The 23,550-nt window shown below is 33.0% G+C and overlaps 3 protein-coding genes across 3 annotated transcripts in view; 2 read left to right on the top strand and 1 right to left on the bottom strand.

Moving 5' to 3' along the window:
- Window positions 1–754, bottom strand: part of LOC110033946 (uncharacterized protein Cbei_0202) — a gene marked incomplete in the record, with an annotated part of 28,148 nt that extends 27,394 nt beyond the window's left edge. The window contains 2 exon segments of the mRNA XM_020738125.1: window positions 158–220; window positions 314–754. Coding sequence (XP_020593784.1) covers window positions 158–220; window positions 314–679 — 429 coding nt within the window.
- Window positions 755–4,170: 3,416 nt separating this feature from the next.
- On the top strand, window positions 4,171–22,667 carry LOC110033957 (actin-related protein 7). The gene is made up of 8 exons (XM_020738139.1): window positions 4,171–4,317; window positions 4,449–4,664; window positions 12,592–12,733; window positions 14,581–14,825; window positions 15,107–15,290; window positions 16,973–17,040; window positions 18,012–18,187; window positions 22,582–22,667. The coding sequence occupies exons 1-7, from the start codon at window positions 4,240–4,242 to the stop codon at window positions 18,162–18,164; spliced, it is 1,086 nt and encodes a 361-aa protein (XP_020593798.1). The 5' UTR covers window positions 4,171–4,239; the 3' UTR covers window positions 18,165–18,187; window positions 22,582–22,667.
- Window positions 19,273–22,990, top strand: LOC110033958 (putative peptidyl-tRNA hydrolase PTRHD1). Its single transcript, XM_020738140.1, has 2 exons — window positions 19,273–19,627; window positions 22,582–22,990. The coding sequence occupies exons 1-2, from the start codon at window positions 19,280–19,282 to the stop codon at window positions 22,762–22,764; spliced, it is 531 nt and encodes a 176-aa protein (XP_020593799.1). The 5' UTR covers window positions 19,273–19,279; the 3' UTR covers window positions 22,765–22,990.
- Window positions 22,991–23,550: the final 560 nt, after the last annotated feature.

The raw sequence follows: 23,550 nt of genomic DNA, 5'->3' as shown, positions 1-23,550 counted from the left end.
ATTTTTTGTTAAAATATAGAACAAAAGATTAATTATATAGACACCGAATCAAGAACCTAATTTTCCCTCACTTCTATGAAAACGACTTTTACAATTAGATAGAAGCAATTAAGACACTCAAAAGACAATTATCGCTTCATAACCAGACAAATATTACCTTCCTTGCATCAAAGGACTTCCGAACAACTGTGAAAGCTTCCATTGGCAGCATTGCGGCCACCTATAGCGGTGAATTCGTTAGAGGAAATACAGAAGAAAGATTTTGCATGTATAGAATCTCACTAAGGAAAAAGATTCATGAGCCTATGAATACCGGGAACTCGAGGATCTTGGAGATTGATTCAAGAAGAGGAAGAGAGACGCCGAAGAAGTCCTTTCCGGGATCCTTGTGGACGGGTATGGCAAGCTTGGAGAATCTCCAGAAGCCTTCTTCCTTGATCTTGATTTCTGTTAGGGTTCGAGTTTTATTCATCCTCTCGAGCTTCTTCTTCTCGGAAGGATACCTTTGCTTCCCGGTTCGCTTGGCGCATCGAGGCGCTGTGCATGGAGTTGGTTTGGCAGGGATTCCGAGTGCAGGAGGCCGCTTTGTGCAGAAAAAATAAGGAGTGTGAAACAGTGGTGTATGATTAGAGTTAGGGTAAGAAGGGCAGAGCGTCAGAGTGGGAAACTTGGCCGCCATGGCAATGGCCGGCGGGTTACAGCAGGGTTGCTGGGCACTAGAGATGAGCTCCCTTGAGTAAAAAACATTCGGTGCTTAATCCTCACATCTTCCATTTATTTTTTTATGGCAAATATATATACCAGACAGATTTTGGAGCAGAGCTGAGCCCACAGGTAGAGTGAAGTGGAAGGTTTTGTCCAATTAAAAAAGTTGTATTATGTGAGTTGGGGTGCGGGGGCAATATCCTGTGATTTGGTATTGGAGTAATTTAAGTAATTGCCTATTGTACTATAGGGTTATATATATGTCATGTTTGTAATCATATGTGAGATTCTTAATCTTGTATTTTGTGCTCTTTTCTAAATATTGAAAAGAAAGTCGTCGTTTTGCTCTCAATGACATATGCATCTTTGTCGAACCTCGTAAATCTATGTGCATTCTTTTGAATTTTTTGTCGATTCTTGTTTTTTTTCGCCCAAATTTTTTGGCAAGTGGTGTTAGAGCGAGGTTTTAGGACAGGGAAGAAAATTTTTTACGGCGCAAGAATAAAAAATATTTTGGCATGGGAGATTGGCGGTTAGAGAAGGAATTTGAAGATAATTGGAAGCTCTGAGAAAAAACTAAAGTCCAACACCATCTCGACCGTCGTCGAACACCATTGATCGTCATCGATCACCACCGACCGTCGTCGACACCCGTCGATCACTGATACACAAAAATAATATAATGTTTTAAGTGCCCCGTTTATGCCTATTTTTTGTGATATTACACTTTAAATAAAATAGATTTTTGTGTTTTTTTTTCAGGTATATCATTTTTAGACATTTGGAGAAAAAATGATAAAAAAACAAAATTTAGAGCAAAAACGGACAATTTTTTGGTTTTGCGCATGATGCGCCAAAATTCAATGCGCTGGCACATGATGCGCAAGGCACAATGTTTTCAAATTAAGGCGATTCGAGACAAAATTTTTGCGAATTTTCAATTGGACACTTGTTTTAAGCTTCCATTGAGTGATTCAATGCATTTAGACACTATGGAAGATTCCAATTTGAAGGGATTTGAATTTATGATCACTGAGGCACATCTTTTGAAATTTAAAGTTTTGACTTTTGAATTTATGCTTGAAATTGATACTCTTTTTTAGAGGAAGCAGCCCAAAAGGAAGGACTTCTAGAGTGTGATGAGAGGGAGAGAGAGAAATTACGTGAGTTAGAGAGAGAGAGAAGAAGAGATTTTCTTCTATGATTATAAGAGAAGGGATAATGTAAGATATTTCTTCTTAGTTAAATTTCTAAGAGAGAATCGGGAGTGATTGTAAAGAGGAAAAGACTTCGAGAGAACTTCTAGGAATTTGCTTGGGAAGGATTGTGAGTTAAGTTGTATTTTTCATTTCTTTTCTTTGTAAACTTGTTTTTATGAAATTTGTGTTCTATTATATCATTCTCATGACCTACTTTGAAGAAATGATTTTGTGAACAATTAATTTTGTTTTCTACGGTTTTAAATGTCAATATTTTGTGATGATTTGAACTTCGATATTCATTTACTTTTTGATCTGACCAATTGAATTGGTAAAATGTGTTGAGAAATATATGTTATGAAAAGATGATATCATTTCTACAACAAATGTAAAATCACATTTAATTTCATGGGAAAGTATTTCATCCATGAGATTGGGTGTAAGTAAATAGGGAAATATACTTCATTGGATGTACAATTAGAAGATTTTAAGGTGACAAATTATAATCTCCAATTTGATTCAGTTGATTGGAAACTAATGCGAACATGTTAGCCTTCAGGTGAGGGAGTAGGGGGAGCTCTATAGTGACAATTGGTATTCTTCCAGCCTAATCACGGAATTAGGGACCAAACTCTGAATTAATCAATGTTCTTTGTAGCGTTCGGAAGAGGGTAGTATGATTGCTCATATCCGACACAAAACATTTTTAAAATTTTTTGTCAACAAAAACCTTTGTTTTATTTCAACAATTTACTTTTGAAAGTTTAGTGTCTAGTTTAAGTTACTTGTTATAGTCGTACATCTGCATATTTAGTAGCATTTCACTTAAGAAGTTTAACTTCAAACTTCGCACTTTACTTTGTTTTTATTTTTAGTTTATAATATAATATAAATAGCTAGCTTATATATATTTCCAGCTTCCCTATGGGATCGATATCTAGGACTCCATTAGAGCCCTGTATTACTTGAACAACATGCATACCTGCGTTATATGTAAAAGAAATTTGAGATTTAAAAATATGTTTTAAATATAAATTATTTTCATAAAAATATGTTTTAAATATAATTTATTTTCATTAAAGTTCCATTATTGTTTGGGTTACATTGCATAATTATTATTAATTTAATATCATTTTTCCCAAATCCTGCATAAATCACCGTCAGCTACTGTTGGTCATCACCGTCAATCACCACCAATCATCATCGATTATCACCAACTAGATGTTGTCAGTCATCGTTGTGAGACATAAGCTCATCACTACGATCCATGTATCTATGTGGTTCACAACTCGTGCAGCTCCCGAATTCGACCCTCGTGGCTTATGGACGTCATTCATACTCGTTCTTATGGACTACAGGGCATAGCTCATGCAACTCCCGACTCCGACCCCGACAACCTACGAAAGTCATTCATACTCGCTCCTACGACCTACGTAGTTCAAAACTCGTGTAGCTCGAAACACCAGCTCCCAACTCTAGCTCCCGACTCTGGCCCCGGGTGCCTACAGACGCCATTCATACTTGCCACCACGACCTATGTGGTCCACAACTCTCGTAATTGCTTACTACGGTTTATTTGGTCAATCAACCCTTTTGATGTAACCATCTACAACACTCACGATGAACTAGTGCTTCCACAATAATCAACAATGACCCTTGCAACCTATTGTCACTAAGAACTGCAACAAAATTATAATTATACAACTTTGTAATTCAATATTTCCTATTTTAGGAGAAGAATTGATCTGTGTACTTATCATTCATAGTGAATTATTTCAATTGGGTTAGTCCCCATGATTTTTCTCTATTTCAAGGGTTTTCCACATAAAAAGTCAATGTATCTCCTTCTGCTTACTTCTCTTCTGTTATCTGTGTGTGCTGAATTATCGTGCAATGCTAAGACAATAATTCATTACTCTACCACTACAAAATTTCTGGCACGCATCAATAATTAATATAAATTATTCAAAATAAAATAAAATATATTATTATAAATTTCATTTATTTTTTTGCTACAATGGAAGTTATAAGTATATCGCTCAAATCTTATGTATTAACATTGTTATGACACATAAATTTTAAATTTAAATATATATTATTTTATCTTTGCATTAAAATGCACATTTCACTTTTTTTTTTGTGTCTAAGTTCAGATAATGATATTTTTAATTTGATATGAAAGACTTCGCTGGTATAAATGTAAAAACAAAAAGTTTTGTGTTAGGTATGTAAATACATTAGAATATTGTGCTAGTTATGTAAATTTCAAACAAACAAGATGGGCGGGTAGTGGACAATTGAATGCTCGGGAAATCTAGGGTTTTCTTCGTCCGCAATGGAGGCGGTGGTGGTCGACGCAGGTTCAAAACTTCTCAAAGCAGGCTTCGCTGCACCCGATCAAGATCCGGCCATGGTTTACAGACTATCTCCTCATTTTTCGAAAGCTACTATAAACCCTATTCCTTATTTTTCTTTGGAATTGCCAACGAAGCCATTCTTTTTCCATGCATTCACTTGCGGTCTGATTATTCTGGCATGAATCAGATCATTCCTACGAAGATGAAGTGCGTGGCGGAGGAAGGGGACATGGACGATCCCTCGGCGTTCGAGGAATTGACAGTAGATCCCGTTGTAAGGGGTTTTATCAAAGACTGGGATGCAATGGAGGACTTACTGCGCCATGTTCTTTACACAGGACTCGGGTGGGAGATGGGAGAGGAAGGGCAGATTTTGTTCACCGATCCTCTCTCCACCCCAAAGGTTAGATGAGCAAACGGTCGATTCATGTATTTTGACTTTCTATTTAAATGAATTGCAGACGTTTTCTTTATAATCTTACATGGTTCTTAGAGTATGATTTCGTCTTTGCTTAGAAATCTGTATTATTACGATGCATATTGTTCAACTTAGCCATGCAGAACTTATCTCGTGTAATCACTTTCTGTCAAGTTTTTGCTTATCTTTTTACAGTTTAGATGGTAACGTTGAAACCCTTTAGGATGTATACTCCCGTATTATTATCTGTGGAATCATACAACCCAGGAGAGACCTTGTGGGAAGAATGGAGGAGGTGAAACGAGAGAGATGGATATGGAAAAAAGAGGTCTCTCTTGCGTTGCACCCCCTCCTATTTATATGCCTCCTAGAATGTCTTTACCCTTGTAGGGCTGCACGAGGAAAAAAAAAAACTATATTCTAGGCCGTACTATACGATGTTTGTCACAGATTTGTTGTTAAAAAGAAATCACCACGGGTGTCAGGTGGCTTATAAGTAGACATGGTGAGAGATGGGCCAAAGTCTCCTTCTTTATGCCATGCAAGCGACTTTGAAGGATCGATAAACGACAGTGGTGGTGCAACCTGAGAAGTGTAGGCGAGCTTAACGATCATGCTTGATGAGTGTATACGAGCTTAGTCGAAGAACTCGACGAGTTATGACAAACTCAACGGAGGAACTCACTAGGTCTTCTTGAGAGATTATTCTCGTGGTCACCACTTTGAAGGATGTGGCAGATGAGTATAATCAGATAAGCTGGTTTCCAAATAGGGCCATAAAAAAAGCTTGTTGTTCGCGAACAACTCGTGTTCGTCTCGTTAAGTAGCTCCTGTTCGACCCGTTCGTTAACCAAATGAGTCAAACATGAACAATTTTTTTAAGCTTAAATTATAAACAAGCCGAACACGAAGAACTGTTTGTTCGCTCGTATTCGATTCATTTTAGTTCGAAATAAAAAAAAAATCATATAATTATAAAAGTTTAAATCATAACAACTCATGTGGTAACGTGGTTATGTATCTTCTTTTGCATAGATTTGGTTCAGGTTCGAATCCAACACTTTACATCAAATATTTTCAATTAATTTTAACGAGCCAATTTCAAGCCAAACACGAACAAGAATATTTAAATCGAACACGAACACACTGTTACACACTGTTAACGAGCCAATTTCAAACATGAGCTGATTTCGAACACGAGCAATTTTGAATGAGCCGAACAAGAGCTAAGCCTGGGCTCGCTCAAGCTTGGCTTGTTTACGACCCTATTTCCAATGCATGGTGAAAAGGAGGCCCCAATTTGATTGGCCCAGAAGGACCACTTTGTATATGGGTTTCCTTAACAGCTTAAAAAATCCGTATTTTGGATGTACATGTAAATTATAGGAAGATTTGTATACATACGACTACTTTATAACTTTCTGTTGCAACAATTTTAGAAGTCAAGTTCATCTCCAATAGCTTGATGGTGATAACTTTTCTCTATAATATGTTTAGGGTTCAAGGCCTGTAGTTATTAGGGAAGTTCAAATTACTGAGGTTTATATGCTTTGAAGGTTTTTTCTTGGCCCAAATTTTGTTTTTTTCAAGTTATTGCTGCTTTAACAATTGTAAGAAGTGTAGATAGAAAATGGAGTTCATATGTCATGAGTGGTGAGGTTGGATCTAAGCTGAATGTTTGCTATTACATAGTGTAAAAATAGATAAGACATAACAATCATTAGGAAATTAGGAGGGCATCATTGAGCAAAAACTTAACTAGCTTGTAAGAAGTGTTCATGAAAGAAGGTAATGGAGACCAGACTATCAAACTTCACCGTGATAGCGGTGCTGCCCTCAGTTGTGTGGGGATGGGAAGATCCTCATCTCTTTGATGGCTTGAAACATTTAATGGAAGCATGAGTGAGGATTGTTGGATATGGAGTTGAATGGGTTGTTTGGAGTCCAACTTCAAGGAGGGGTATCAGTTGGCTGCTTCTGGAGAAATTGGGTGGAGTTTGACTAAAGGAGAAGAGTAGAAAACTATTTGGAGAAGTAGAGAGGTATAGGAGAGCGGAAGAGAGAGAGAGGGGGGGTGGGGTTCTAGGGAGTAAAGAAGAAAGCAGAGGTTGTTCGACCAAGGCTGGAGGGAGAGGGATCTTTTGAGAAATTTTGGATTCATGTCCTCATTGATGGCCTCATTAGTTGGGAAGTAGGGTGTGAAGGATGATTTTTGGAAGCATGGGATTGGGTAATTTGGATAAAGATGGCCAAAACATGTAAATGCCAGATATGTTTCGTCACATGAGAATCTATGCAAGCAAGACTTGTAGTATAGTTTTTTGAGTTGCATTTGATTTTGATTTTGATTGCTCGATTGGCGGACCTAACTTGCATCATAGGGAAGTGCTTTTAATTGCTTAAGCCTTGTATATTTTTTATGATTATATGAACAATTTTTTATGATTGTTCCCTAATACATGCATAAGGACTAATAATTTGGATCTAAAACTATTCTTAACTATGTATTTTTTATGTTGATTTTTTGACAAGTTAAATGCATGAGTGAGAATCGGGTTTTGTGGTTTGAGATAATATTTTTGATGCCTTCTCCCCTTGAGGGTGTTGTAGGAGTTAATATTGCTGCAAGTTTTGAAGCAAGCTTGTAGATAGCATTCATATATAGTGAGAATTTAGCTAATGTATCATAAAGATAACTTTAAAAATGGAGTTGCCAGAAACATCTATTTTTATGGCAATAATCATTTTTTGATTAAGATCGGTGGGAGAATTCTGTTATGGATATGGAAAGCATCATATTTCTTTTAGTTATATGTTTGATAATCAAAATCTTATGAGTTCATTTGTTTTAGCATGAGGAAAATTGTTTATTTATATAATAAAGTCAAAATATTTTCATGCATGAAGATGGTCAAACCAGTTTGCCTATTAGGTGGCAGAGCCATTAGAGCAAATAATATGGAAGATTATGGGGATATATGGTAATTTTTTTTTTCTCTTCTTTGTTCTATTGCGAACTCAACTTCTCCCTCACATGCCGTTGGAACTTGTGAATGCTTTCCAACAAGTTTATGTAGTGTCTTTCTTCTATGGCGATCTCAAGGCTTGAGCTCTTGATTCAAACACAAGCTTAGCAATATAGGGACATGCCGAGCTCGAGCTTGCTATATGAGATCGACTGGAAGCATTGAGTAGGTGAGCCAAGCCCAAATTAGCTTTAATTTGAGATTAGATCTACTCATTTACACCTTATTTGAAAGTAAAGATCGACAATTTGTGGTTATGATATGATAATAGTTTTGATATCAATTTGATATAAATAATATATTGGACTAAGTTTTTGGAATGATTATGATGATTTTGGATTAGAGTTTATGATAGGGAGATTGGAATATTTTTGGAATTGAAAGAAGTTTGGGGTTTGTTATGGAGCATGCAGGTCAAATCATGAACATAAAAATAAAAGGAAATGAAAGAAAGAAGAGTGCTATGGAGAGTGACGGGGAGTTTCTTATTGGGAGAAAGGGAAATAGACGACTTGACGATCCTTCTTGGAGCCAAGAGTAATTCAATTCATTAGGTACTTAATGTTATCAATCATTTAAAGCTCACGTGGTTGATAAGAAGGGCTCCAAGCAGGCAAGCATTCTATTCAGTTGTAATGTGGTCGAGAACCTTTGATGTTCCATTTGACTCGAGTTTAAGAGTAGTTTTTATGCTTGCATTCAATTTTGATGTTAAGTACGCCTTTGGTGATATTTTGATAACTCAAACTAATTATAAAATCATTCATTTTCTCTTTGATGGTTTTTTTGATAAATTAGCTCGTTTTGATGCTATGAGATGAATTCTTCTAAGCCACCAAGAGATATTTTTTGAAGAGTTTGAAAGAGGTAAGCCTAGTTGAGCCGCAACCTAATTGGATTATTTGGAGAGGGTGGCTTTACAACATAGAGAGCAGCAACATGAAGCGCAAAGAACATGGAGACTTGGAAGCCTGGTTGCTATGCGGTTGTAAACTTCATTCATGTTCTATTTTTTTGCGACGTTGATCAATAATTATTTAGTTGTTGACAGTGGCGATGTTGAGAGGAACTCAATCGTTTGTAATTGTGATTAAAGAAAATTGGAATCCTTTGAAGTGGTTTGTCTCTTGAGGTACTAACATGTGCATTTAAGTAGGAATCACTATAGGAAGTTGGATAGATCACTTGCAAGCTCTGGTACATCTAAACTATCTCAATGATACAAGAAATCATATTTGTAAGCAACACAGTCTCTTCAACGGTCACAGTCTTATGCGCTTATTTGGTTATAAAGCTTTGGCTTGAACCCATATTAATATTTTATATGCAACTTCAAGCATAATTGTTAGCTAAGATGCCGATAGTTCATAATTATTCTCAATGTCAAATCATCATCAATAATAGGTGTGTGATGTATGTCATCGTAAGTATCTTTGTTAAGGACCATAAAGTTTTTTTTTATGTTGCTGAATTAAAGGAGGCTGTAGCAGTCACACTCTTATGCGCTTAATTAGATATAAAATTTTTGCTTACTCCATGTTAATATCTTATATGCAACTTCAATCATAATAGTTAGCTGAGAGGTTAATAGCTTAGAACTATTCTCAATGTCAAGTTCATCATCAATAATAGGCGTGTGATGTATGCCATTGTAAGCATCTTTGTATGTACTTTTTATAAGTTTTGCTTAAGTTAATGAATTAAAGGAGGTTGTGGTTTGTTGTGGTTCTAATGGAATATCTAAAACATTTGGAGTGGATTGCATGGGTGGGAGGAAAAGCTTTCTTTGAAGATTGCTTTGTTGGTGTATGATCTGGGGAACTTTGCTTGATGAGCAGGAGAGATCATCATATGCATCATTGTAAGATGTTTTATGCAACTAAGAATAGCAATAATTAGCATAATAATAACCAAAATTGTATATGTATGACTCACGAAACCTAGTGAGAGGGCGTGAATCACATTCATTATCATCCATGTGTGGGCGATTAGATATGAAAGTGTGACAATGATAGAGTATAACAACTACAACGAAAAACCTTCATCCCACTAAATGGGGTCAGCTACATGAATCCTTTTTTCTCCATTGTGTCCAATTGAGTTTCATATTTTCATTTAATTATAATAAATTAATTTAATTTTTTATACAACATTCCCAAGCCTTTTAAGGTCTACTTTTATCTTTCTTAGCTGAAGTCAAATCTAAAACATCTACTATCCTAACTGGTTATTAGACGGATGACGTTTCATATGACCAAACAATTTAAGTGACTCTAATATGTTCTGCCCCCAGAGCTACTCCACGTCTTTCGTGAATGTATTCATCTCACATTTTGTCTCCAAATGTTAGGCCACTCATCCACTGGATCATTCTCATCTCAGCAATACTTAAAATTTATGTATCTGTTTTGCATACCAACATTCTGTGCCATAAAGCATTGCAGGTCTCACCACTATCTTAGATTTTTTTTTAAAGTCTAAGCGAGATTTTTTTATCACACAATTGGCTCGCTGCATTCCTCCACTTCAACCATCCAACTTGAATTCTACTACTCCATGTATATCATCATCACTTTGAACAACAAACTTGATATATCCAAAAAATTAACTCTTTTGAATGACTGGATCATCTATTATTACAACCCTACCACTAGATTTACTATTACTAAAATTACATTACATATATTTAATTTTAAATCTACTAAAATAAAAACCTTTAAACCTAAAGTTGACCTCTATAATTCAAGTTTTTCCCAAACTCTCGCTAGCCTTATCCACAAGAAGGATGTCATCAGCAAAAAACATTCACCAAGTTACTTGCTCCTGTATTCACAACTAAGACAACGAGATATGGGTTTAAAGCCGATCACCGATGTAATCCAAGCAAAATAGCAAAATACTTTATCAAGCCTCCTTGTGTTCAAACGCAAGTAATAACTATAGCATACATATCTTTAATGACTTTAATATAAGAATTATCAATACCTTTCTTTTTTAAAACTTTCCGAATTACTTCTCTTGAAATATTATATATATATATATATATATCCTTCTTCCTTTCATTGTATTCTCTATCAAACCTCTCAATAAGATGTATAACTTCCATGGTAGACGTGCCCGACGTGAATCCAAACTGATTTTGAGAAAATTTTTTATCATGTCGTAACTTATATTCAAGGACTCTCTCCCATAACTTTAGGTATGACATATTAGCTAAATTCCTTTATATTTTGCACACTCTCGTGCATCAACTTTATTATTAAAAAGAAGAACCAATAGACTCTTTCTTCACTCATCAGACATCTTTTTAATTTCTAAAATAATATTAAAAAGTTCAGTAAACCAAGAAAATTTTAGACCTACTAAATATAATAAGGTCTAATTTTTTTTCACATTTTTTTTAAAACCTCGTAAACTTTTACTTTTCTAATGCAGCGTTATGCAGTGTAAGGGAAAAAAAATTGTTATTATTTATGATATTAATATCACTAAAGTCGATCATATTTTTACAATCATTATTGTGAAGTTTATCAAATTCTCACCCATCTATGTTGAATATTCACATATAAAGAAGCACTTTTTTGACAATTAATAGAGTAATACAAAATAGAAATATGCATATAAATACATGATGGAATTTTTAAAATATATTGAATTTAACTAGATTTATAGTCAGAGCGCGCACAAGCACACACATCCAAACATATAAACAGACAAATATACACACACACATACACATACACCCACACACATACGTGTGTGTGTGTGTATGTATGTATGTATGTATGTATGTATGTATGTATGTATGTATGTATGTATGTATGTATGTATGTATGTATGTATGTATGTATGTATGTATGTATGTATGTATGTATATATATATATATGTATGTATGTGTATATATATATATATATATATATAGATATATATGTATGTATGTATGTATATATATACATAGCTGAACCAAGCATGGTGTGACTGATTAAGAAGATTGCCATGAAAGCTATAAAAGTGTCTAACAAACATGGTGCAAGTTAAAAAAGGTTAAATGCATGCAGCAAGAAGATTGCCATTGAAATTATTAAAGATTATAAAAATAGATCGTGTGCTAGTAAATGAGACTTATGGTGGACTCAGTTGGTTTAAGATTAACTAAGCTTGCATTAGTTTTGAGGGAGCTTTAAGTTTAAACAAAGTCGGAAATAAGTAGAGTAATAGTCACGACTTCTGGCTTTTTATACAACATGATGCTTTTTAAGTAGGTAAAAATGAGATATATTAATAGCTAAGGTAATACATGAGATTTAGAGATTTTGATTGAGTTTAAATATTTTAAGGGGGTGTTTGATACGATACTTTTAACAGGATTTAAGTTAGATTTAACCTAAATCTAGCAAAACATTAGATAAATCTGCCGTAAAATTAAATCCAATTTTTGGTTGTTCCGTTCATTAAATTCATATTTATTAAATCCACTTATTAGTTGGATTTAACGGATTTAGAGCAGGAAAAGAAAATATTTCAAATAGATTTATGCTAAACACATCAAATGGATTTAACTAGATTTAACCTTAATTGAACTAAACATTATTTTGGATTTAATAATATTTTGATTGATAAATCCGGATTTACTAAATCCTATTTAACTTAAATCCATCTTGAATCCAAACAACCCCTAAAAGTGATAATAATAAGTTGTTGGTTAAATAGGGATATGCAAGGGCAAGATGAACATGATTGTTACAAAAAATACAAACATGAGTTCTAAGGCTGAATTTGACTTTTTTTTTTACACTTCATTATTTGCTCTGCATAATATGGATTGCTAAACAAATCAAGAAATGCTTGCTAAGAGATTTTATGCCTTTTATTGTCTGATTTACAGGTTGTCAGGGAACAGTTGGTCCAAATGATGTTTGAAACTTTTAATGTCTCGGGCTTTTATGCTTCCGAGCAAGCAGTATTATCGCTTTATGCAGTAGGACGTATTTCAGGGTGCACCGTTGACATCGGGCATGGGAAAATAGGTTTGCATCTTTGATTGAGAGTGTATACAACTCTGCATCCTATGTTATGCACGCAAAATTTAGAGCAAAATTTTGTCATTAGAACGTTGCTAAAAAGCTCAAAATTCCACTTAAAATTTAACTTACAGGCGATAATGCTCGAGGATTGAATTTCATAGTATAAACACTTAAATACTAATTAAATAACTATCTTTGAGTTTCTAAAATATTATTATAAAGATAAAATTACATACATTACCACACAATTCTTATGTATTTACATATCTAACATCTAAAATTTCATATTTACATTTATCACACTTTGGTGTCATGAACCTATGCATGAAAATATGTATTTCAAATTTAAAAAGTAACCAATAGTGGTATTTTTCAGATTTGGATGCTATTTTGTAAAACATGAAAGTCTAGGTGTTAGGTGCTTAAATACATAAGTTTTTTTTTTTAATATATAAAAGGCTCTATTATAGAATATTACATTATGCAAAATTGTTTTTCAGGCTAACAATTCCTTTGGTTTCAATTTTATTCAAATGAAGAAAAATATAAATTTAAAATTACAGCTAATGACTGATGCATCATAATGCCACCAAGGCATGACTAAATAAAGGAATTGCATTTACTTTTATGTATAGTATAATAAAAAATATTAGAATAAATACAAATTGGCGCACGCCATCTGCTATGTATTGCACCATAACCTAAGTAAACCACAAATGAATTATACACGTTTTCGCTCATAAACCTCAGTTCAGAGAGGCAAAAGTGCGTATTACACCGTGGTGCACATTGTTTTGCATCATTAATAAGTATATTTTGAATTAAGAGAATGCTTCATAAGTAATCATAAGTAAAATGAATTAAATTTTTTTGTTTTATGTAATGTTTGCCACTTCGCTCTTTTTGATATTTGGTTTGATTTCATCTTTGGACATTTACATACATAAGTATTTACATATTTAAAGCCTAAACTTTACTAGTTACATTTATACCTCCTAAATCTTTCATGCACATTAAAAATATCACCATTTTAACTTTTAAAAAGTGAAACACACCCTTTTATGCATAGGTAAGATGACATTTATGTAAAAATTGAAGTTTAGGTCTTAGATATATAAATACATAGGAGTTGAGTGTTATGTATGTAAATCTGCCTTCAACTTTTTATCTACATTATTTGGAAGACTAGTGATTTTTTTCTTAAAAAAATATCAGGCATTAAAAATTTTACAATTTTATTATTTTTTTTAATTTATCAGATATAGCACCATTGGCGCACGCCATCTGCTATGTATTGCACCATAACATAAGTAAACCACAAATGAATTATACATTTTTTCGCTCATAAACCTCAGTTCAGCCGTGGTGCACATTGTTTTGCATTATTAATAAGTATATTTTGAATTAAGAGAATGCTTCATAAGTAATCATAAGTAAAATGAATTAAATTTTTTTGTTTTATGTAATGTTTGCCACTTCGCTCTTTTTGATATTTGGTTTGATTTCATCTTTGGACATTTACATACATAAGTATTTACATATTTAAAGCCTAAACTTTACTAGTTACATTTATACCTCCTAAATCTTTCTATTCTTTTCACATAAAAAAACACCACCATTTTAACTTTTAAAAAGTGAAACATACCCTTTTATGCATAGGTAAGATGAGATGTATGTAAAAATTGAAATTTAGGTCTTAGATATATAAATACATAGGAGTTGAGTGTTATGTATGTAAGCCTGCCTTCATCTTTCTATCTACATTATTTGGAAGACTAGTAATTTTTTTCTTAAAAAATTATCAGGCATTAAAAAATTTACAATTTTTATTATTTTTTTTATTTTATCAGATATAGCACCGGTTTGTGAAGGTGCTGTTCAGCATATAGCCTCCAAAAGATTTGAGATTGGTGGAATTGATTTGACAAATCTACTCGCTCAGGAACTCAGGAAGACCAATCCACAAGTACATATTGACATTAATGAGGTTGAGAAATTAAAAGAGCAATATGGATGCTGTGCGGAAGATGAATCTTCCTTTGATAATACACTAAATTCTTGTCAGAAAGAAAAGCACATTCTTCCAGATGGACAGGTTCGTTGCTCCTGATTCTTTATTTTTGGATACACTATTAATAAAATGGGAAATTTACATACATCCCACACATATCTTATGCACTTACGAAAAGTCAGAAAGTTTGTTTGGCTGCAATTCTTTTATAGGAACACTTTTGAGAAAACTCTATTTTTCTTTCAGATGTCGCAGCTGTATCCAAATAACTTTAAGACATGGCTTTCAAAAAACTACTTTTGAATAAAGATTTATAAAAAAAAATTTTCTCCCCCAAACTGAGCCTAATTAAAGCTTGTTTGCAGATTATAATGATCGAAAGGGAAAGGTATATTGTTGGAGAAGCTCTATTCCAACCATCTATATTAGGATTGGAGGATAATGGGATTGTTGAACAGCTATTTCAAAGTATCACGGCTGTCGCGCCTGAGCTTCACCGACAACTTATTGACAACATTGTTCTGTGCGGCGGTACTTCATCTATGGCTGGTACGTTCTATATTTCCATGGTGTCTTTAAATTAATTTCAGTGAAAATAATCAACTATTCTCATCATCGCTATATTTATTTGTTTGATGCCCTTTATTCATTTTTATTTAGGGGCAATTTACATGCGTACCAGCCAATTCCTATGTATTACATATCTAACATCTAAATTATACTTTTTCATTCATACCACTCGTATCTTTCATTCCACAAAAAACTCCACTATTTTTAAGTTTAAAAAGTGAAATACCTAATAGGCACTTTAGGAGAGAATTAAAAAACTGTGTAAGAAAAGCAAAAGGGGACAATAGCAGCCAAATATGTCCGATAGAAAGAAACAAAGTAACAATTAACGTTTAAAAAATGGGCATTTATTTACATACCTGAATTTTTATGTATTTACATATCTAACACCTAAACATTCATATTTATATGCCTACCACTAATATACTTGTTCATTCATAGTGTTATGCACCATGATATTATGAGTGTAAATATCCAAGTTTTGGTGTTAGATATGTAAATACATAATAATTGAGGTGAAGACTGGGAAAGCACATTAGGAAGCAGATTGAACTTTTAAAGTTAGTATTTACATTTATAAAACGTTAGAGGTGAAGAGAAGCAGTCAGGGAAATAATCGAATAAGATTGAACTATTTAAGTGATATGGTTTCTACATTTCTTGCATTGGGCATTTACATACATAACATCTAATTCTTTTGTATTTACATATCTAACACCAAAATTTAGCCTTTTACATTTATACCACTGAAAATTTTCATATAAAATAAATAATTTTACCATGTTAACTTTTTAAAAAGTGAAATACACCCTTTCAGCATAAAGAAGGCGGCGTATATTTAAAATTGAACTTTAGGTGTAAGATATGTAAATACATAAGAATTGAATGTTATGTATGTAAATCTTCCTTCTTGAATTTACCCAGCATTTTTGTCAGTTTCTCAGCTTTTTGTGTGTTGAAGTATGTACAAACTACAAAGAAGGAAAATTTACATGCACATCATGCGATTTCTATATATATATATATATATATCTAACAATATAAAGTTAGATATTTACATTTATAAAGCTTTGGTGTCATAAGCTTATCCCTGAAAAGGTACTTTCACTTTCAAATGTTTGTATTAGTGATATTTTTTTAGTGTAATATTAAAGATTTTAGTGTTATAAATGTGAATATGAAAATTTAGATGTTAGATATGTAAATACATAAGAATTGAGTGGTATGCATGTAAATCTTCCTTTTTGAATTTGCCCGACTTATTTGTCTGTGTCTCAGCTTCTTCCGTGCTAAAATAGGCACAAAATACAAAAAAGGAAAATTTAGATACACACCACACAACTCCTACATATTTACATATATAACCCCTAAAATTAGATATTTACATTTAAAACTTTGGTGTCATAAGCTTATCGATGAAAAGGTGCTTTCACTTTTAAAAAGTTAGTCATAGTAATATTTTTGATGTAATATTAAAGATTTTAAGTGTTATACATGTGAATATGAGGATTCAAATGCTATGTAAATACACAAGACTTGTGTGGTTCGATGGATATGTAAATGCACAAAAAATGTTAGGTAAAATTCTTTTTGGATGCTTGATTCAATGGATTTGCCTTCTAATTACAACTCTTCTGAGTTAGTTTGAATTGTTTATTCAGGTTTTGAAGAGCGTTTCCAAAGAGAGGCAGTTCTGTGCTCCTCTTCAATACGACCTTCTCTTGTTAAGGTATCTTAGTTCCTATAAGCCTTCTTAATGGAATTTAACGGCACAAGTTATTGAGTTCTATTTATTATTCTATTTATTATTACATACATACCACACAATTCATGTATTTACATATCTAACACGTAAAATTTCATGTTTACATTTATAACACTCAAAATGTTAGCATCACATAAAAAACACTTCCATTTTTTAACTTTTTAGAGTGAAATACACCTTTTTCATTCATGGGTTTATGACACTAGAGTGTTATAAGTGTAAACATCAAACTTTAGGTGTTGGATATGTAAATACAAGCGAATTGTGTGGTATGTATGTAAATTTCTCTTTTTTTTTTTTTTCAAATTGTTTGTTTGACATGCCTTCTCTACTTCATCTTATCAGCCATCTGAATACACGCCTGAAAGTTTACCAAACAACTATTGAGTTTTATTTTATTATTATTATTATTTTTTGAAAGTGGTATTTACTTGCATACCACACAATTCTTATGTATTTACATATCTAACACCTAAACTTTCATATTTACATTTGCAACTCTCAAATCCTTGAGATCACATAAAAAATACCACCACCATCGCTATTTTTTTAAAAGCGGGGATACATCCTTTCGTGCGTATGTTTATGATGCCAATATTACGTTATGGGTGTAAACATCAAATTTTAGGTGTTAGATATGTAAATAAATAAGAATTTTTTGATATGTATGCAAATTTTTCTTCTTTGAAATTATTGATTTGAAATGCCTCCTCTACTTGATCTTATCTGCCACCAGAATACGTAAAAAAACTGCGCCATTATTAACTTCTTGAAAGTGCAATACCCCTTTCCAATCACTTAGTGTTAGCATAAACATCAAGCATCAGTCAGGTGTTAGATATGTAAATACATACAAATTGTGTGGTATTTATGTAAATTTCACTTTTTCTCAAATTGTTGATCTGAAATACCTTCTCTTCTTTGGATCTTATCAGCCACCAGAGTACATGCCTGAAAATTTGCCAAACAATTCAGCTTGGATGGGCGGTGCTATTCTTGCCAAAGTTGTTTTCCCACAGAATCAGCACATCACAAAGGCAGAATATGATGAGACCGGACCTTCAATTGTTCACAAAAAGTGCTTCTAACTCAAGCTTCCTCTACAAATTTGGTACATATATTTATCTCCTCTGGTTAACTTAACTGCAGTTAAAATTTGTAGCATGATTAGTTAAATTTATTTCATATTTGCTGCTTGCTGTAATGATTTAGCTTTAGATTATTTAAAAAGCTGAATCCTGTAATATGCACAGCTGTTATAGTTGATGTTTGTGCTATAAATTGCTCATTGTGTACTTTAATTTGTATGAATTTTTATGTCAAAGTTTGTAAACATCAATTTTTACATATATATCATCTTAAGTATACATGAAAAGACGTGTATCACTTTTTAAAAAGTTAAACGTAGGGATATGTTAATGTGATATGAAAGATTTGATATGAAAGATTTGGGCAAGATTTGGGCGGTATAAATGTAAATAATAAAGTTTAGGTGTTAGATATGTAAATAAATAGTAATTGGATGTTATGTATGTAAATGGCCCTTTAAACTAATGTAAATCCGCTCTGATGTACTTTGTGTTTAATATAAAACCGACGCTTCAATTTTTTGCATGTGTAACTTATATGTGCATTTCACTTTTTAAAAGTTTAAATAGTGATTTTTTAAATGTGATATGAAAGATTTAGATGTTATAAACATAAGAAATAAAGTTCAGATGTTAGGTATGTAAATACATAACAATTGGGTGATATGTAGGCGTCACTATATGTTTAGGGCGAGCTAAGCTTAAGTGAGCTCAGACGTAACTCTTGTTTGGCTCATTCAAAATTAACTCATGGCGGAAATTGCTCTTGAATAGAGTGTTTGTTCGTGTTTGGCTCATTCGAAATTAACTCGTGGCGGAAATTGCTCATGAATAGAGTGTTTGTTCGTGTTTGGCTCGATTTACATCTTGTTCGTGCTTGGCACTATATTTAAATCAATTAAAAAAATAGATATTGAGTGCTGGATTTGAATCTGCACAAATTAAGACATAGGAGTGAATCACATAACTGCATGAATTATTATTATAATTTAAAGTTAGATAAAAATATATATAATATATTATTATATAAATAATATATATAATTGATTTATTTGGAGTTAAAAAGAACAAATAAAATAAAACAAAGAGTACTTGGATAAATAAACATTGTTCCCATGAAAAAAACCGACCCGATGATTCTTATTAATTCCCCCGCCTTAAAATTCTCAACCCTCCCCTCGCTAAGATCTAGGGTTTCAGCGCTCACTCCTCCTCGCAGAAACACGAACACCTCGTCCGCAGCACCAATGGAGTTTTCTTCTCTGAGCTCCGGTGGCGTGAAAGAGCCCAGCGATCTTCTTGTCCAGTACGTCGTTCTCCGGCGTGATCTGATCGACGAATGGCCGCTGGGGAGCACCGTCACACAAGGCTGCCACGCCGCCGTCGCCGCCATCTGGAACCACCGCCACTGTCCCGAAACCGCCGCCTATCTCTCTGCTTCCAACATCGATTCCATGAACAAGGTGTGTTCGATGAAATGCCGCTTTGAGTTTCATTTTAGTATTAAAGTGTCGCTCAATAGGGAAAATTATTGCGTGCGGTGTCCCATCAGGACCCTAAAAAATTTTAGAGTGGTATGCAAAAAAAAAAATTTAAAAAAAAAAAAAAAAAAAAAAAAAAGTATTTCAGTGGTCCAGATTGGACATCGCACACAAATTTGCATGCGGTATCCGTACGCGATGAGCGCTTCCAAAATAAGGTGTAAACAAGTCGAGCCGAGCTCGAGCCACCCTCAGCTTGAGCTCGAGTTTGATTGATTTTATCGAGTTTGTGCTCCAGCTTTAGTCTACAAATTTGAGCTGGCTTGTTTATGATAAAAGAGACAAAATGATATTTAATTTAAACTAGCTTTATAATAAGATAACAAATAAGATGAACAGTTAGAAGATAAATAACACAATAATATGCAATAATAAATATTACTTTTTAAACATTTTTAATACTTTTAAGATAAATTCTTGATATTTAGTATATTTTGAGTATATTTTATATTAATATTTTCTTAAACGGGCTGACTCATAAGCTAACACGTCTAGTCGAGGCTGACTTGAGCTTGACTTGCTTGATCATTGAGCTCAATTCACAAGCCACTTATCGGGCCGAGCTCGAGCAAACTCACAAGTCGACTTGACTCACTTACACCCCTAATCCAAATTACATATTTGAGTAAATGATCATCATGATTCTCAAAATCTTTTCTTTTCAATTGTTTAATTTAATTCTTTAATAATCCAAAGTTTGAAGCCAATTTGCATGTATACCACATAATTCTTATGTTATTTACATGTTTAACCTCCAAAGTTTGAATCAGTTTAGGGAAATTTATATACAGGCCATACAATTCTTATGTGTTTATATATCTAACGCCCCAAGTTTGATATTTATACTTATAACCTTGGTTTCATGTACCTATGCATGAAAAAGGCCTGTTTCACTTTAAAAGGATAGTGACTGTGATATTTTTCATTGATGTTAAAAATTTAGGTTGTATACATGCAAATACGGATTCCATGAACAAGGTGTGTTCGATGAAATGCCGCATTGAGTTTCATTTTAGCCCGGTGGCTGATTAGTATTAAAGTGTCCCTCCAAAATAGGGGTGTAAACAAGTCGAGCTGAGCTCGAGCCACCTTCAGCTTGAGCTTGAGTTTGATTAATTTAATCGAGTTTGTGCTCAAACTTTAGTCTACGAGTTCGAGCCGGCTTGTTTATGATAAAAGAGACAAAATGATATTAATTTAAGCTAGCTTTATAATAAGATAACAAATAAAATGAACAATTAGAAGATAAATAACACAGTAATATACAATAGTAAATATTACTTTTAAAACATTTTTAATACTTTTAAGATAAGTTCTTGATATTTAGTATATTTTGAGTGTATTTTATATTAATATTTTCTTGAACGAGCCTGCTCATAAGCTAACAAGTCGAGTCGAGGTTGGTTTGAGCTTGACTTGCTTGATCATTGAGCTCAGTTCACAAGCCACTTATCGGGCCGAGCTCGAGCAGACTCACAAGTCGACTTGACTCACTTATTGTAATATTTTTCCCCAAGCTTAAGAGGGCTACCAAAGCTCAAAAAAAAACTTGATTTCTTTAAGATAATATAAGCAAAAAGTATTAAATATTAGAGCAATTTGCATGTATACCACATAATTCTTATGTTATTTACATGTTTAACCTCCAAAGTTTGAATCAGTTTAGGGAAATTTATATACAGGCCATACAATTCTTATGTGTTTATATATCTAACGCCCCAAGTTTGATATTTATACTTATAACCTTGGTTTCATGTACCTATGCATGAAAAAGGCGCGTTTCACTTTAAAAGGATAGTGATTGTGATATTTTTGATTGATGTTAAAGATTTAAGTTGTATACATGCAAATACAAATGATTAGTTGTTAAATATGTAAATATATAAGGATTGTATGGTATTTATGTAAATGTCCCATTTTATTGCTAACTACTTACTTAATGGTGGAGCAAAGCTTTTCATGAGAACATATTGGCCCTTTTAGAGAATGACAATTTTATTAATTTGAGCTCATAATGCTCTCATGAAAAGCTTCTCTCCTACTAATTTTTGCAAAAATAAACTGCAAAATTTATGGTAATATCAAATTAGTTCGAATTTGAATGATTGCAGGTGAATTGTGCAATTGAAAATGTTTAGAATTAAAATAAAATTTTTACATAATTAAGGTTTAGGTGTGAGATATGTAAGTACATAAGAACAGTGTGATATGTATACAATTTTTTTGTGTGTGTGTGAAGTGAACGATTTGGATGGCATAAATTGTAAATGCATAGTAATTGGGTGATATTTATTGAAATGCTCCTTAAAATAAATACTCTTACAAAATAAGATTATGAAAATTAGATTAGGCATCGAATCGAAAGAGGTAAAGATTCTAGTTTCTATAGTTCAATTGGGGTATAACCGGAAGGTTGAACCTGATGATATAATAAATATTTTAATTATTTAAATATAATTTAAATAATAGAATAATGATATATTAATATTATTTTTTTTGCGATTTGACAAATAATATTTTAATTTATGACTATACTTTTGGATATTATTCTAAATAAAAATTTTAAGATTTGGTATTTTCTCTTATTTTAATTTAAATATTTTATTTTTTGGTCATCCAATTAAAATTAAAAGACTAAAATTGAATAATATTTGAACTGACCCGTTCTTTAAAAACCGAACTTGTTCACAGGCTCTCTGATTCAACTTCGGTTTTGACTGATTCAATCTCAATTCTATGCAGAATCGTTTCTGAATTTGGACTGAACCGATTAAAGTATTGGTTCACTATTGAACTGGTCAAATTGGTCAGTCCGATTTTTAAAATCTGTAAGGATTATTTTGATCGTATATATGAATATGTTCTTTTGTTAATAGGTGACGATGGAGGTTAAGGGAGAGGCACAGATAAGGAACTTAGCGGAGAAGCTGAGGGCTGAAGGAATAGAGCACACGCTATGGATTGAGCAACCGGAGAACATACCTACTTGCCTTGCCACTAGGCCTTATCAAAAGTCATTTGTTTCCTCCTATTTCAAGAGACTCAAGCTCTGCAAATAGAGGGTAATCATGCAAGTTAGTGGGCTCTTCTCTCTTTTCCTATTTGGAAAAAAAAATTATTTATTTTGATTGTTTTGATAATGTGCTTTAGATTTGAGAAGAAATTCATAATAGTATGTATAAGATGAAACTTTTTTTATTATCCTTTCGCTTAAAACCCTAAATCTTAATCTTAAAGGTTTGTTTGGCTATAAGCATGATTTAAGTAGAATCGTGACACAGGAGCTAGAGTTTTATTTTATAGTATACATGTCTCGGTATATGTGTTTAGTTTGTTGTTGTGTCTCTATATTTTAGAATGATACACTTGTAATTAGGAGAGTCTAGCCTCTATAAATAGGGATTGTTTTGTGTGGACTGAGGTTGAAAAATATTTTTATTGGTTTTAAGAACATGTCCCGTATTTTTTCGGGTTAAGAAGTTTGTTTAGTGTTCTGGAGTGGCCCGCGGTGTTCAACCATCGTTTAGTACGCTTTATGCATTTTTCCCTTTCTTGAGATTTTCGATCCAAACTGTTTCCTAAGTGTAGGTTTCTGTTTTATGTTGTTTCCGATATCAAATAGGATTTCGTCACTTTTCCAATGCATATGTAAAGTGATGTGTACGTAAAAGTTTAAGTTTAAGTGTTATATACATGTAAGTACATATGAATTGAGTGGTATTATTTAAGTGCTCCTAAAATTTATAAGACATTGAAAGGGAGGGAGACCTAAGTTATTTTTGGTTAAATACTTCATTACTTATCTTAATTAGAGGAGTGAAAAGTTTGGTTTACTAAATCGAATT

This window comes from Phalaenopsis equestris, unplaced genomic scaffold (assembly GCF_001263595.1).
Source record: "Phalaenopsis equestris unplaced genomic scaffold, ASM126359v1 Scaffold001312, whole genome shotgun sequence".
Classification (NCBI taxonomy): domain Eukaryota; kingdom Viridiplantae; phylum Streptophyta; class Magnoliopsida; order Asparagales; family Orchidaceae; genus Phalaenopsis; species Phalaenopsis equestris.
This window is presented reverse-complemented; position numbering and strand designations above follow the sequence as displayed.